Source organism: Ascaphus truei, chromosome 2 (assembly GCF_040206685.1).
Source record: "Ascaphus truei isolate aAscTru1 chromosome 2, aAscTru1.hap1, whole genome shotgun sequence".
Classification (NCBI taxonomy): Eukaryota; Metazoa; Chordata; class Amphibia; order Anura; family Ascaphidae; genus Ascaphus; species Ascaphus truei.
In genome coordinates, this window is record NC_134484.1 from 302,005,471 (window position 1) to 302,018,852 (window position 13,382).

The 13,382-nt window shown below is 43.3% G+C and overlaps 1 protein-coding gene across 4 annotated transcripts in view; it reads left to right on the forward strand.

The window, feature by feature from the left end:
* FHOD3 (formin homology 2 domain containing 3) overlaps positions 1 to 13,382 on the forward strand; it is a 607,453-nt gene that overhangs the window by 438,475 nt on the left and 155,596 nt on the right. For all 4 annotated transcript variants that reach the window (XM_075586421.1, XM_075586422.1, XM_075586420.1 and 1 more), the window contains one exon: positions 11,288 to 11,470. In XM_075586421.1, coding sequence (XP_075442536.1) covers positions 11,288 to 11,470 — 183 coding nt within the window. The remainder of the gene's footprint in view (positions 1 to 11,287; positions 11,471 to 13,382) is intronic.

Consider the following 13,382-nt stretch of genomic DNA (forward strand, 5'->3'; position numbering starts at 1 on the left):
TAGGAGGAGAACGTCTAAGCCAAACCCATGGCTCATGACAGTCATTAACTCCCACCTCCCAACATGGGACACCTATCCCCATCCCCATTACCCACTATTAATGTCCAACCTTAAAAAGGTAAATTAAGGGCATAAAAAATACAATCTTTGTCTGTTTGTGACCCAAGCAAATAAAACCAGACCACCACAAATTGAGCCCCAGTGCTAAACAGCAGCCTAATCCAAGGCCTGATAGCTGTCACCAATCTGAATCCATCCTGTCCCATGATAAATGATCCTCAATGTTCATTGATTCCCTAAAATTGTCTGTAACTTTAATAATAATCCTTATTTATTATTTTCTTCTTCATAACCGGAGCCTTCTTCACAGAGTTCCCTGTGTCAACTGAGTTGGTTTGTGAGAGTGTACCCCTATTTAGGGCTTGTTGCCATAGCATACAACTTGTAAGGGGATCACGTGGTGAAGCATCCAATCAGACTGGTGTTTGTGTTGAATTCTAACAACACTGGTAGCCTCAGGCAGCAATGGTTTTAAAATAATTTTCTAACATTGGATACTATAATTAAATCCTTTATGTCACCCTATAGTGGAAAAGTCTTTTTTTCCCAATGCAGATTTTGGGCATTAATGGAGAAAATTATGATATTAACAATGGCAATACAACACCATAATTGCAAAACACCTGTAAACACAGGAGGCCAGTAATTCATGTATATGGTTATATATACACAAGTCTTGGTGTAAGTATATATATATATATATATATATATATATATATATATATATATGTGTAGAAGAGTGACCTAGGCGCAAATCAGACAGGGAAAGAAGAAACACAAAAAAGGATCATAGGGCAGTATATCAAGTATTACACAGACTATATGATGGTAAGAGATGCGCTTACTCAGGTAGGTTGTTTTAAAGCCTGTAATCCTCTATGGGACTCACGAACACAGCTACTGCAGCTCTTCTTTTTGGCCTCTGGATCTCTGGGATTTCTTCCGCAGGAACACAGCAGCTGGCTACAGTGGTCACAGAGGGTCTCTGGAAGCAGCCCGTCTCTATGGATGGATCTCACAAGGGGGGGGGGGGATGGAGGAGGAGGGGGGGGGAGGGGGGAGGTAGTAAAGGAAGGGACAGTATATGTGTAAAACCTTTTTAATCTATTAAAATACAGTAAAAACAAGTAATCAACTCACATTTGGTGAGTAGGTATCAAGCAGTAGAGAGTGATTTTACGAGTCTCTCACACTCGTGTACTGAGGCGCCGATTACCAGTCCTTCTCCTCTTCGCAATCACTTCCGCATCACGTGACGCAGCGCGGTATGACGCGGCTCGGCTCTCGCGAGAGTTCGTCACCTTCAATGCAAGGAATCACCGCCGTAGCTCCTAGAGAATCCCTCTCTGCTCGGATGCTCGGCGTGTTTCTCTACTGCTGTGGAAAGTGCTGGCCCTACGCGTTTCTCCAATTAGGGCTTCGTCAGGGGCTGCCTGCCTTGATATACTGCCCTATGATCCTTTTTTGTGTTTCTTCTTTCTCTGTCTGATTTGCGCCTAGGTCACTCTTCTACACACCTTCAACGCGGCGATTGTGGAGCCGCAGACCTAATTGGCTGCAGTTCATAGGGATAGTTGTATTCCAGGGTATGTACCTCATATAATAGTGTATTGGCTTTATTGGTGGTGTGTATACTCCCCTCCACTTAACATATTGTGTAGTTCTGCGCTGTATGTCTCTTCTCCATATATATATATATATATATATATATATATATATATATATATATACTGATGCAGCGGCCGTTAGTCGAACACTTCACGCGTCATGTACATCGGAATCCCGATTTGAAACCGCGGAATGAATTCCAGCCTCCCCGCACTAAGATGCGAGCGTGGAGAGTGCAGAAAAACTAATTTTAGTGTTCTGGCTATTAAAAACATGAAATTGACACAGTAGCACAGTAGCACAGTCCTGTACACATTACAATTCATCCATTAACGAAGAAACAGAATCCATGAAATTCAAACTAAAAATCCGCGATAAGCATCAGTATAGCCAATAAAGAATTGCACATTCACATGTCTTAGACAGGTCTGCAACCCTGCCTTTCAACCATTATCACTATATATATATATACATACACACACACACACACACACACACACACACACACACACACACACACACACACACACACACTGGTGTGAAAAAGAAAGTACACCCTCTTTGAATTCGATGGTTTTACATATCAGGACATAATAACAATCATCTGTTCCTTAAAATTAGGTAAATACAACCTCAGATGAACAACAACACATGACATATTACACCGTGTCGTGATTTATTTAACAAAAATAATGCCAAAATGGAGAAGCTATGTGTGAAAAACTAAGTACACCTTATGATTCAATAGCTTGTAGAACCACCTTTAGCAGCAATAACTTGAAGTAATCGTTTTCTGTATGACTTTATCAGTCTCTCACATCATTGTGGAGGAATGTTGGCCCACTCTTCTTTACAAAGTTGCTTCAGTTCATTGAGGTTTGTGTGCATTTGTTTATGCACAGCTCTCTTAAGGTCCAGCCAAAGCATTTCAATCAGGTTGAGGTCTTGACTTTGACCAGTCCATTGCAACACCTCGATTCTTTTCTTTTTCAACCATTTTGTTGTAGGTTTGCTGGTGTGCTTGGGATCATTGTCCTGTTGCATGACCCAATTTCGGCCAAGCTTTAGCTGGCGGAGAGATGGCCTCACATTTGACTAGAATACTTTGGTATACAGAGGAGTTCATGGTCGACTCAATGACTGCAAGGTTCCCAGGTCCTGTGGCTACAAAACAAGCCCAAATCATCACCCCTCCACCACCGTGCTTGACAGTTGGTATGAGGTGTTTGTGCTGATATGCTGTGTTTGGTTTTCACCAAACGTAGCGCTGTGCATTTTGGCCAAACATCTCCACTTTGGTCTCGTCTGTCCAAAGGACATTGTTCCAGAAGTCTTGTGGTGTGTTCAGATGCAAACCTAAGCCTAACTTTGCAAACCTAAGCCATGCTGCCATGTTCTTTTTAGAGAGAAGAGGCTTTCTCCTGGCAATCCTTCCAAACAAACCATACTTGTTCAGTCTTTTTCTAATTGTACTGTCATGAACTTTAACATTTAACATGCTAACTGAGGCCTGTAGAGTCTGAGATGTAACTCTTGGTTTTTTTGCAATTTCTCTGAGTGCCCTGAACATTTGGTCTGACGGTCTGACCTTGGGGTGAATTTGCTGGGACGTCCACTCTTGGGAAGATTGGCAACTGTCTTGAATGTTTTCCAGTTTTGAATAATATTTCTCACTGCAGAATGATGGACTTTAATTTGTTTGGAAATGGCCCATAACCCTTCCCAGATTGATGGGCAGCAACAATTGCTTCTCTAAGATCATTGCTGATGTCTTTCCTCCTTGGCATTGTGTTAATACACCTGAATGCTCCAGACCAGCAAACTGCTAAAACATCGGCTTTTATAGAGGTGGTCACACTTGCTGGTGATCAATTAATCAAGGGCATTTGATTAGCAGCACCGTCTGCTACTTAACATCTTAATTCCTATGGAAGCAGTAAAGGTGTACTTAGTTTTTCACACACAGCTTCTCCATTTTGGCTTTATTTTTGTTAAATAAATCATGACACAGTGTAATATGTCATGTGTTGTTGTTCATCTGAGGTTGTATTTACCTAATTTTAAGACCTGCTAAGGAACAGATGATTGTTATTATGTCCTGATATGTAAAACCATAGAATTCAAAGAGGGTGTACTTTCTTTTTCATACAACTGTATATATGTGTGTGTTTGTATATATATATATATATATATATATATATATATATATATATATATATCACAGAGTTGGTGCCGCAATCAAAACCATCCCCCATAAATCACTAGGCCAGATGTAGGGGTTAAATTTACCCTCTGGCGGTGCTAACAACCCAATATGATATACGAACACAAAAAGAAAAAAGAGGGTTTGTTGAAAGCACACGAAAAATATGTGAAAGTACAAAATGGATTTTATTAGCAATACAAAACACAAAAATAATATTTAAATATACCTAAACACATACTAAATGAACACTGCTGAACCAAAGAATACACAATAAAAATGTAGGGACCCAAAATATGTAACATGCAAAATACATAGGTATGATAATGCAAATGCAATGGAGATCGGCCGATCAGCAACACATGATAATACAAATGACTGAAAATTCTCCCGGAAGAAGCCTTACGGCGAAACGGCCGTTGGAGTATCTATACCACTCACTTTCCTGTGTCCCACTGCTGCACCGTGCTGACCATCTCCTTGTTTAGAGCATTACTGCTGATGCTGTTTTGTCCGGTCTCTGTGACTGCTGTATGATCGCTGCCTGATGCTAACAGTGAGCGGGATGCCGGGGGCTTGCATTGCCTCTTACTTACCTCTGTCTTGGACTCCCCTCCTCCTCTGAATATCTTGTGCAGCGTCATAGCAAGTATCTGGACATTTCCTTGCTCCACGGTAGCCTTTTGGGACACTATCATTTTTGTCTGCCACAGCTTATATCAGTTACACCTAGCTGTGGCATTAGGGAGTTATTTTCTCATGTTTTTCTCCCTTGTTTTCACTGCTGACTCATTGTTTCCATTTTAGTCTTTGAGGGGACCCCACCTCTGCATATTTTAGACATTTATTTTCTGTCTTTCTCTGGCTCTTTATTATAACTGCCAGGGTTTAGCCACCAACTTCTGTATCTAGGGTATTCATTCATTATCTAGGGTATTCATTCAGTATCTAGGGTATTCATTCATTATATTTCCATTGTTGCTCTTTTTTCTGTGTTTACTTGGGTTTGTGTAGATATTGTTTTTTTTAAGTCATTTATATTATTATGTGTTGCTGATCGGCCGATCTCCATTGCATTTCCAGGGGAAATTATTTTCCCCTGGATTTGCATTATCATACCTATGTATTTTGCATGTTACATATATTGGGTCCCTACATTTTTATTGTGTATTCTTTGGTTCAGCAGTGTTCATTTAGTATGTGTTTAGGTATATTTTAATATTATTTTTGTGTTTTGTATTGCTAATAAAATCCATTTTGTACTTTCACATATTTTTCGTGTGCTTTCAACAAACCCTCTTTTTTTCTTTTTGGGTTCGTATATATATATATATATAGTGTAACAGAGCAGATGGCACACAAATACAAATGAAGACAGGTGATAGTCCCATATGAGTAAGTATAATCAAAGACTCCTTACCAGGCAGACCAAAGAGTCCAGAGAATCCAAAGTACACGCGGCAAGGAAGAGACAGCACACTTGGTATCAAAGAAAAAATTGTATTGAATAGCAGGCACATACACCGACGTTTCGGTCCTAGGAACAGGACCACGTTTCGGTCCTAGGAACAGGACGTTTATAAATGTCCTGTTCCTAGGACCGAAATGTCGGTGTATGTGCCTACTATTCAATACAATTTTTTCTTTGATACCAAGTGTGCTGTCTCTTCCTTGCCGCGTGTACTTTGGATTCTCTGGACTCTTTGGTCTTTCTGGTAAGGAGTCTTTGATTATATATATATATATATATATATATATATATATATATATATATATATATAGCCTGGCCTTCGGCAGCTATAGCTAATTCTGGGCCTTTCCTCTGTCAGTCCTGTTAGAACAGGCAGTGGAAAGGTTAACTCCTCCAGTTGGTCTGTTTTGCATTTCAGCTCTGAGTATGTAGCAATATTCAGGGGCAGACCTAAGCAACATTTGAATGTGTTAATCCAAAGGGTGGATATGGGTTGGAACACCCCCTGATGTGTGTGTGAGCCAATCGGTATCCAGCTTTGAGTTGTAATGATTCAAAGCTAGAAACACTCCCTGAGGATATTCAAATTGAGACATATTCCCAAATTCAGTTAGTGATCAGGAGTCTTCAGAGAGATAGCAAGCCAAGAAGAGTTCTCTCCCTCCTGCCCCACCTGGGTGAGGAGGGAGGGGAAGTTAAGCTGCCATGAGCAGAAATGCAGAGAGCCAGATCAGGCCTATGATGTTCTGCTGTATGCTGTGTATGCTGCTCTGAATAAAGAACCACAGAAAGAAGCTGCTGTGTGTGTGTATCACTGTTCCTGGTGTGAGGAGAATGGAGTGTCAGTGGGGGTCTCTCCTCTGGAGACCCCAGGGGATCCCTACTGGCTGGAGGCACTGCACCACCCAGAGAGAGCAAGGTACCCTGTCCCATACCACCTCCTGTCCCTGTCCTGGTTCTCCCCACAACACCGCGGAGCCCTCAGCCCTCCTGTTTACCAGCAGGTCACAGCACCCAGACCACTCAGAGTGACCAGAAGGAGTGTACCCCCCAATCTCATGTCAGGTGGGGTACCATAGAAGGGTTACAATTGGAGGCACTGCTGAGATATATATGAGGACTGCTCCCCAGGACAGGACAGGTTTTTCCAACAGGACAGGTTTTTCAACAGGACAGGTTTTCAATGACAGAGGACCATGCAGCAGTTTCAAAGAAAGACTTTGTATGCAGCACAGACCAGCAGCTATAGACTCTGCCATGAGGGAACCCCTCCTTGAAGCTCCCCCAGGGAGGGGGTTACCCTAATGAAGACCTTGCTGTGGGACTATTCCTGGTGGCTATGCACCAGGGAGCGTACGTCTTTACATGCACTTCAAGGGGACAGAGGCTGCTCTATGATTGCATAGGGACCTTTGTGCACCCATCTACATTACCAAGAAGAAAATAGGGGCCGGTTCCTGAGGCTTCACCGGGGAGCTGGCTGCCTATTAATGGCACTGCAGTTGGGGCGACTGACCTGAGGCGTCCCCAGGGAAGTGTGGCCACCCTCCTGTACCCACAGCGGAGAGTGAGGGGGACAGGGAACTCTGGGGATTACGCCTATGACCCCTGTGCACCCCATCTAAGAAGAAAAGGGAGGCAGGTCCCTGAGGCTTCACCAGGGAGCTGGCGGTCCCTTAATGGCACTGCAGTTGGGGCGACTAACCTGAGGCGTCCCCAGGGAAGTGTGGCCACCCTTCTGCACCCCACGACGAAGAGAGAGGTAAGGGGGCAGGGACTACAAGAGAATGTCTGTAGGTCCCTGTGCACCCAGCAGTAAGAGTTACTGCCGTCCCTGTGCGAGGCGTTCCCTGATGCTACCCCAGGGTGCGTGATACCCAAAGATTACAGGGACAGAAATGTATTTGTGGCTCCTGAATGCAAACGGAGACCCCACTGTGCTGGACTATGTTCAATCTGGCGTTTCCTGCTCCTACAGGGATGTCATGTATTTTGTGCTCTCAAAATGGCGGCTCCAGCTCTTCTGGGGGCCGCATGGACTCTTTGTGCTCAAAATGGCGTTTCCCGCCTTACCAGGGAAGCCATGTGCTGTGCTGCAGGATTTCTGCATTTTGCAAGCTTGTGCTGCTCTTCAGCTTGCAAGAAAGTGCGGGAACTGTTCAAACCCCTCCCCCTTTGCTTGTTCTGGATTGGACTATCCTATCTACCAGGGGGAGGAGCTAAGTGTGTTCCACGGAGCAACAGGAAGTGAGGGGTCAGATGCACTTCCACTTCAAACACTGGTGGTTGTGTCTGCCAGGCTGCCTTGCTTGCTCCACTATGAGAGACTGGGCCTGTGTGCTGAGAAGCCTGGCAGCAGCACAGAGGCTGATGACATCATTGCGGTCTCTACCATTACCTCCACCGTACCCGAGTATGCTGTGGAGCTGTCAGTTCCAGTAACTGTTGCTGGTGCCTTCCATCTGATCCACACTGCCAGCGTGGGTGCTACACCACAGAGGTATCGGCCGATGCCTCCCACGTACCCGATGCGGCTGGGATCTGCCCTGCTACTCATGGCGGTGAGCTGCATATCCTGTCTACAGACCCCCGCTGGGATCAAGCAGAAAGCTGCGGAGCTGTATCTGCGGCGTCAGCAGGAGAAGTGCCGGCCGGCACCACCCCTGATGACTGCATCGACTACCATTGCTACTCCACCACTGGGAGCTAACATGGCCGCTGAGTCGCCCGGCCGGGTGAGCTCCAGAGAGATCCAGGCCACTCCGGTGAGTAATACCCTTCCGGTTGATCCTTTCCTCCTGACATGCAGGGAGTGGAAGAAGTCCCGGGAGGCCCTTCAGGCCCAGGCGCTGGCTGAAGCCCGCTGATGTAAGAGCATAGGGAGGGGCAAATTGAACTTGACCCAGGACTGTGCCATTGCTCCTCCCGGGGAGAGTGCCCTGAACGTGCCCCTAGAGACTTTGGTGCTGGCCCCTTGTCACCGGAGGCCCCAGTCCCTGAGTCATCTGCCCCGCATTCCCCATCCAACACCAGTCCCAAGGTGCGACCCTTGACCCCCAGGCCCTCTTCACCTGGAAGCCCCGTGGCTCCCTATGGACAATATGATTTTATGTCTGTTATGCAATTGGAAGGGTCTGTGCATTGGGGGGATTGTGATGATGAGGGGATAAGTTCAATGCAATCTGAAAATGTTTTGTCTCCTGTCATAGAGGAGGCAGAAGGGACCCCTGTATGGGTAGGTCCTATATTCTGGGTGCTGCCGGGTACTGCTACTGACAGAAGCTTGGTGAAATTTAGTAGAGCAGCCCGAGTAATAGTTCATAGGTTCAAAAAGATGGGCTATGAGTTCCCATATCTACCTAATGATACTGGGAGAATGATCAGGAAGCCTGCTCATTACTATTAATGTGTTCTATTACTGCTGTAGTAGAAATGGTTCTGTTTAGTTAGTCACTGTATTGCCATGTATCTGTGTCCATGCAGTAGTGAGTATGTCAGTTCTGTCAAGCTGGAGTGCATAGGAGTTATTGCATTTCAGCTCATGTAATTTACAGGTGTTGCTCAGCAAGGTAAGGGTTATACCTGCTGCAGTCCAAGCCGGGACGGTTGGAGTTTTACCAGAGGGAGTATATAGCCTGGCCTTCGGCAGCTATAGCTAATTCTGGGCCTTTCCTCTGTCAGTCCTGTTAGAACAGGCAGTGGAAAGGTTAATTCCTCCAGTTGGTCTGTTTTGCATTTCAGCTCTGAGTATGTAGCAATATTCAGGGGCAGACCTAAGCAACATTTGAATGTGTTAATCCAAAGGGTGGATATGGGTTGGAACACCCCCTGATGTGTGTGTGAGCCAATCGGTATCCAGCTTTGAGTTGTAATGATTCAAAGCTAGAAACACTCCCTGAGGATATTCAAATTGAGACATATTCCCAAATTCAGTTAGTGATCAGGAGTCTTCAGAGAGATAGCAAGCCAAGAAGAGTTCTCTCCCTCCTGCCCCACCTGGGTGAGGAGGGAGGGGAAGTTAAGCTGCCATGAGCAGAAATGCAGAGAGCCAGATCAGGCCTATGATGTTCTGCTGTATGCTGTGTATGCTGCTCTGAATAAAGAACCACAGAAAGAAGCTGCTGTGTGTGTGTATCACTGTTCCTGGTGTGAGGAGAATGGAGTGTCAGTGGGGGTCTCTCCTCTGGAGACCCCAGGGGATCCCTACTGGCTGGAGGCACTGCACCACCCAGAGAGAGCAAGGTACCCTGTCCCACACCACCTCCTGTCCCTGTCCTGGTTCTCCCCACAACACCGCGGAGCCCTCAGCCCTCCTGTTTACCAGCAGGTCACAGCACCCAGACCACTCAGAGTGACCAGAAGGAGTGTACCCCCCAATCTCATGTCAGGTGGGGTACCATAGAAGGGTTACATATATATATATACAGTGTTCGACAAACCTATACATTTGCTCGCCCCGGGCGAGTGGATTTAACCCCCGGGCGAGTAAATATTGGCCCAAGCAGCACACGTTTGGTACTAGGTGGCGAGTAGATTTTTTTGTGTGGCGAGTAGATTTTTTGGTGATTTGTCAACCACTGTATATATATATGTCAAAGCGTAGAAATAAAATCAATGAGTCAAGGGTTCAAAGTAACAGGTGAGTTTATCTGTACCAAGGCACAATTGGGAGTCAAGAATTCAAAAAAAGAACTCAGGCCTCTGAAGACATATTGCTTAGTATCACATTTTTATACATTTCAAAATGAGTAATACACCCCTTAAGGGGGCTGGCTTATAGATAAAGGATGATATGATGACATGCAAAAATACAGAATTAGTTGATACATAAATATGCTTCATATGCTATATTCTTATCGATAATTTACCATAGTGTGGGCCTCTTAACCTTGTGACATAAGGGAGTTACTGTGTTCAGCCCTGTATGTGTACTGTAGATAACAACTATACTATGGTCAGCAGGAATATCTTAGGAGAAATTGCTTATGAATGCTATTTCAATTCTTGCCTGCCTTGTAGGAATTATACAAGGGCGAGTTATATCTAGGAGCGATACTCTGCAGAATCAAACATTCACAGTTCATTCATGAATGAAACAAATTGGCATACATACAAGCATACGGTTAGGCCAAAATGGAGGTGATGATAGCCACACACATTATCTCAATCTTCACAGTCCTCTCTTTTTATTCTTGAAAACATAGTCTTTTAAGGATAATTCAGATAAAACTCAGAAGCGTTGCACTGGCCTGGAGGGCCCCGATTTGCATGGCTTTGATAGTTCTGGAAACTCACAGAGCTGCTGGCTATCATCTCAGCCAGGTTGGTCTTTCTGCCATCATCTTCATCTGTATTCCATTGAGGAGGACTGACTTTTCCTTCTGAGATTGCATCTTCCGTAGTGTTGTATATATAAAATATCCCAAAAAATATTGTGCAATATTTGTTTTTCATATTGCACAATATTATTACCAGTTTAACATCCTTCAGTGAATTATTGCAAGATTCTACAAATACAGTTCTAAAAGTTTTCAAGTACTGAGATATTATATAATGTACACAATACAAATACATTACAAAGATACTTATTCATTTTATTGACTGTAATAGTGAGTGTGTGGCAGTGTTATATAGACGTTCACCAGTTTAAAAAAAAAATAGACTGGTGGACACACATCAAGATAATCATAATGATTTTGATGAGTCTGGATGCTGAGACTATTGCATCTTCCACATGTGTGTCTTTTTAGGGTGCTGGGGAATCACATTATTTAATGACTTTATGTCCTGATTCTGGCACACACTATTACTGATAAACTTGTACAGTACTTGCCGTATTCTCAAAATTTAAGCCTGATGTACAGCTTCAACTAATACTCACACAAACATTATATACTGTATATATATATATATATATATATATATATATTTTTTTTTCCCCTCAGAAAATACTGACAATGATACCTACAGAAGAGGAGAAACAAAAAATTCAAGATGCCCAATTAACAAATCCTGATGTTCCTTTGGGCAGTGCAGAGCAATTTCTTCTTACGCTTTCTTCTATAAGTGAATTATCCGCAAGACTCCAACTGTGGGCTTTCAAAATGGACTATGAGCTAGTGGAAAAGGTACTGTGAATTTGTAAAAGTTGCTCATAAATGTATTATCTACAACACTTCAACTTATTTGGAGGTTAACTACTTGTGCATAGTGCTTCAATATATTTTGTGTTACAATTATGAATACTCTTTTTCAATACATAAATAAATTGTAACTCTATTAAATAATGTTTTAGCCATTACAAAATTGTTTAAATTGTGCAGAATTGTTTTATTCTTTTCTTAGTGGACTTGCATATCAATGGACAGGAATATCAAAGCCCTAGATGCTCTTCAAAGATGAAGAGTGGGCAAGGAACGAAATCCCCCTTTTGCATGCACTCACTACCAGCAAAAATGCAAATGTACATATAAATAAAGGATTAATTACCCATAATGTGACCGTCACATTATGGGTAATTAACCCTTTATTTATATGTACATTTGTATTTTTGCTGGTTGTGAGAGCATGCAAGAGGGGGATTTCGTTCCTTGCCCACTCTTCATCTTTGAAGAGCATCTAGGGCTTTGATCTTCCTGTCCATACAATTATTCCGCTAGTGCACCCTCCAGCCCAATTTATAATAGGAGGCTGAGCCGGTACTCCAATCTTGTTTTTTCGACTTGCATATCAATTACTGATATAGCAGATGTTATCACACCCGTTATCACACATTCAAATTCATACCACCGGTTCTCAAAAACCTATCTGTTTATAATGGGAAGGGATTCTCCTATATTGTTTGCATCTCTTTTCAGGATTTATCCCAGCATTGACTTTGTACTCATTATGCACTGACATTTTAGCATTCACAGAGGGCCCTTTAATGATTTTCAGGTACCATGGCAACAAAATGGTTTGTACTGTAATTGCTTTATAGAAAAATAAAACACAGATCAACACTGAAGCTACCAATTGTAAAATTGATACTTTAACATGATGATATTTGTATGTATGTATATCTTTATTAATATAACGCCATTTATGTACTTAGCGCTTCACAGCAGTAATACACATGACATAATAATATAACACAGTGGGAATAAGCACTCCAGACATGACAGTAATAATAGGAAAGGGAGTCCATGCCCCGAAGAGCTTACAGTCTATGTGGTAATTAGAGAGACCTTACAGAGACAGTAGTAAGTGCGTCTGCAAGGGGTCGGTGCATCTGAGATGTATAACATCAGCCAGTGGAGCTACCAATAAGCTTTGATAAAGAAATGTTTTTAGATGGGTCTTAAATGTGGAGAGAGAGGGTGCCAGTTGGATATTGAGGAGAAGGACATTCCAGACGTGTGGGTCAGGGAGTGAGAGAGGTTTTAGGCGGGAGAGTGCTTTAGATACAAAAGGGTTTGACAGAAAATATCATTGCATAGAATGCAAGTGTCTGGCATGGCGAGAAATTACGGCTGAGAAGTAAGGAGGGGCAGAAGAGTGTATAGCCTTAATAGAATGGAGGAGCAGTTTGTAAGTACTCTAGTATGGGATTTGATATGAAACCAGGAGAAAGATTTCAGCAGGAGAAATGCTGAGCCAGTTTTAGGAGAGAGTGAAGTGATTCTAGCAGCAGCATTAAGGATAGATTATAGGGAAGACATGTGAGAGGCAGGAAGGCCGGACAGTAGAAGGTTACAATAGTTGAGCCAGGAGAAAATAAAGGCCTGCTTTAGAGTTTTTGCAGTAGAGGGACAGGGGAAAGAGCGTATCTTTGCAATGTTACAGAGGTAAAAACTACAGATTTTAGCTACACTGTGAATGGGATGGGGGAGTCGAGTGTGACTCCTAAGCAGCATGTTTGTGAAACTGAGTGTATGATAGTACTGCCAACTGTAACACAGAAGGGAACAGTAGGGCCAGGCTTGGGAGGAAGTATGAGGTGCTCCGTCTTGGCCATGTTATGTTTGAGTTGGCAGAGGGCCATCCAGGTTGTTATACTGT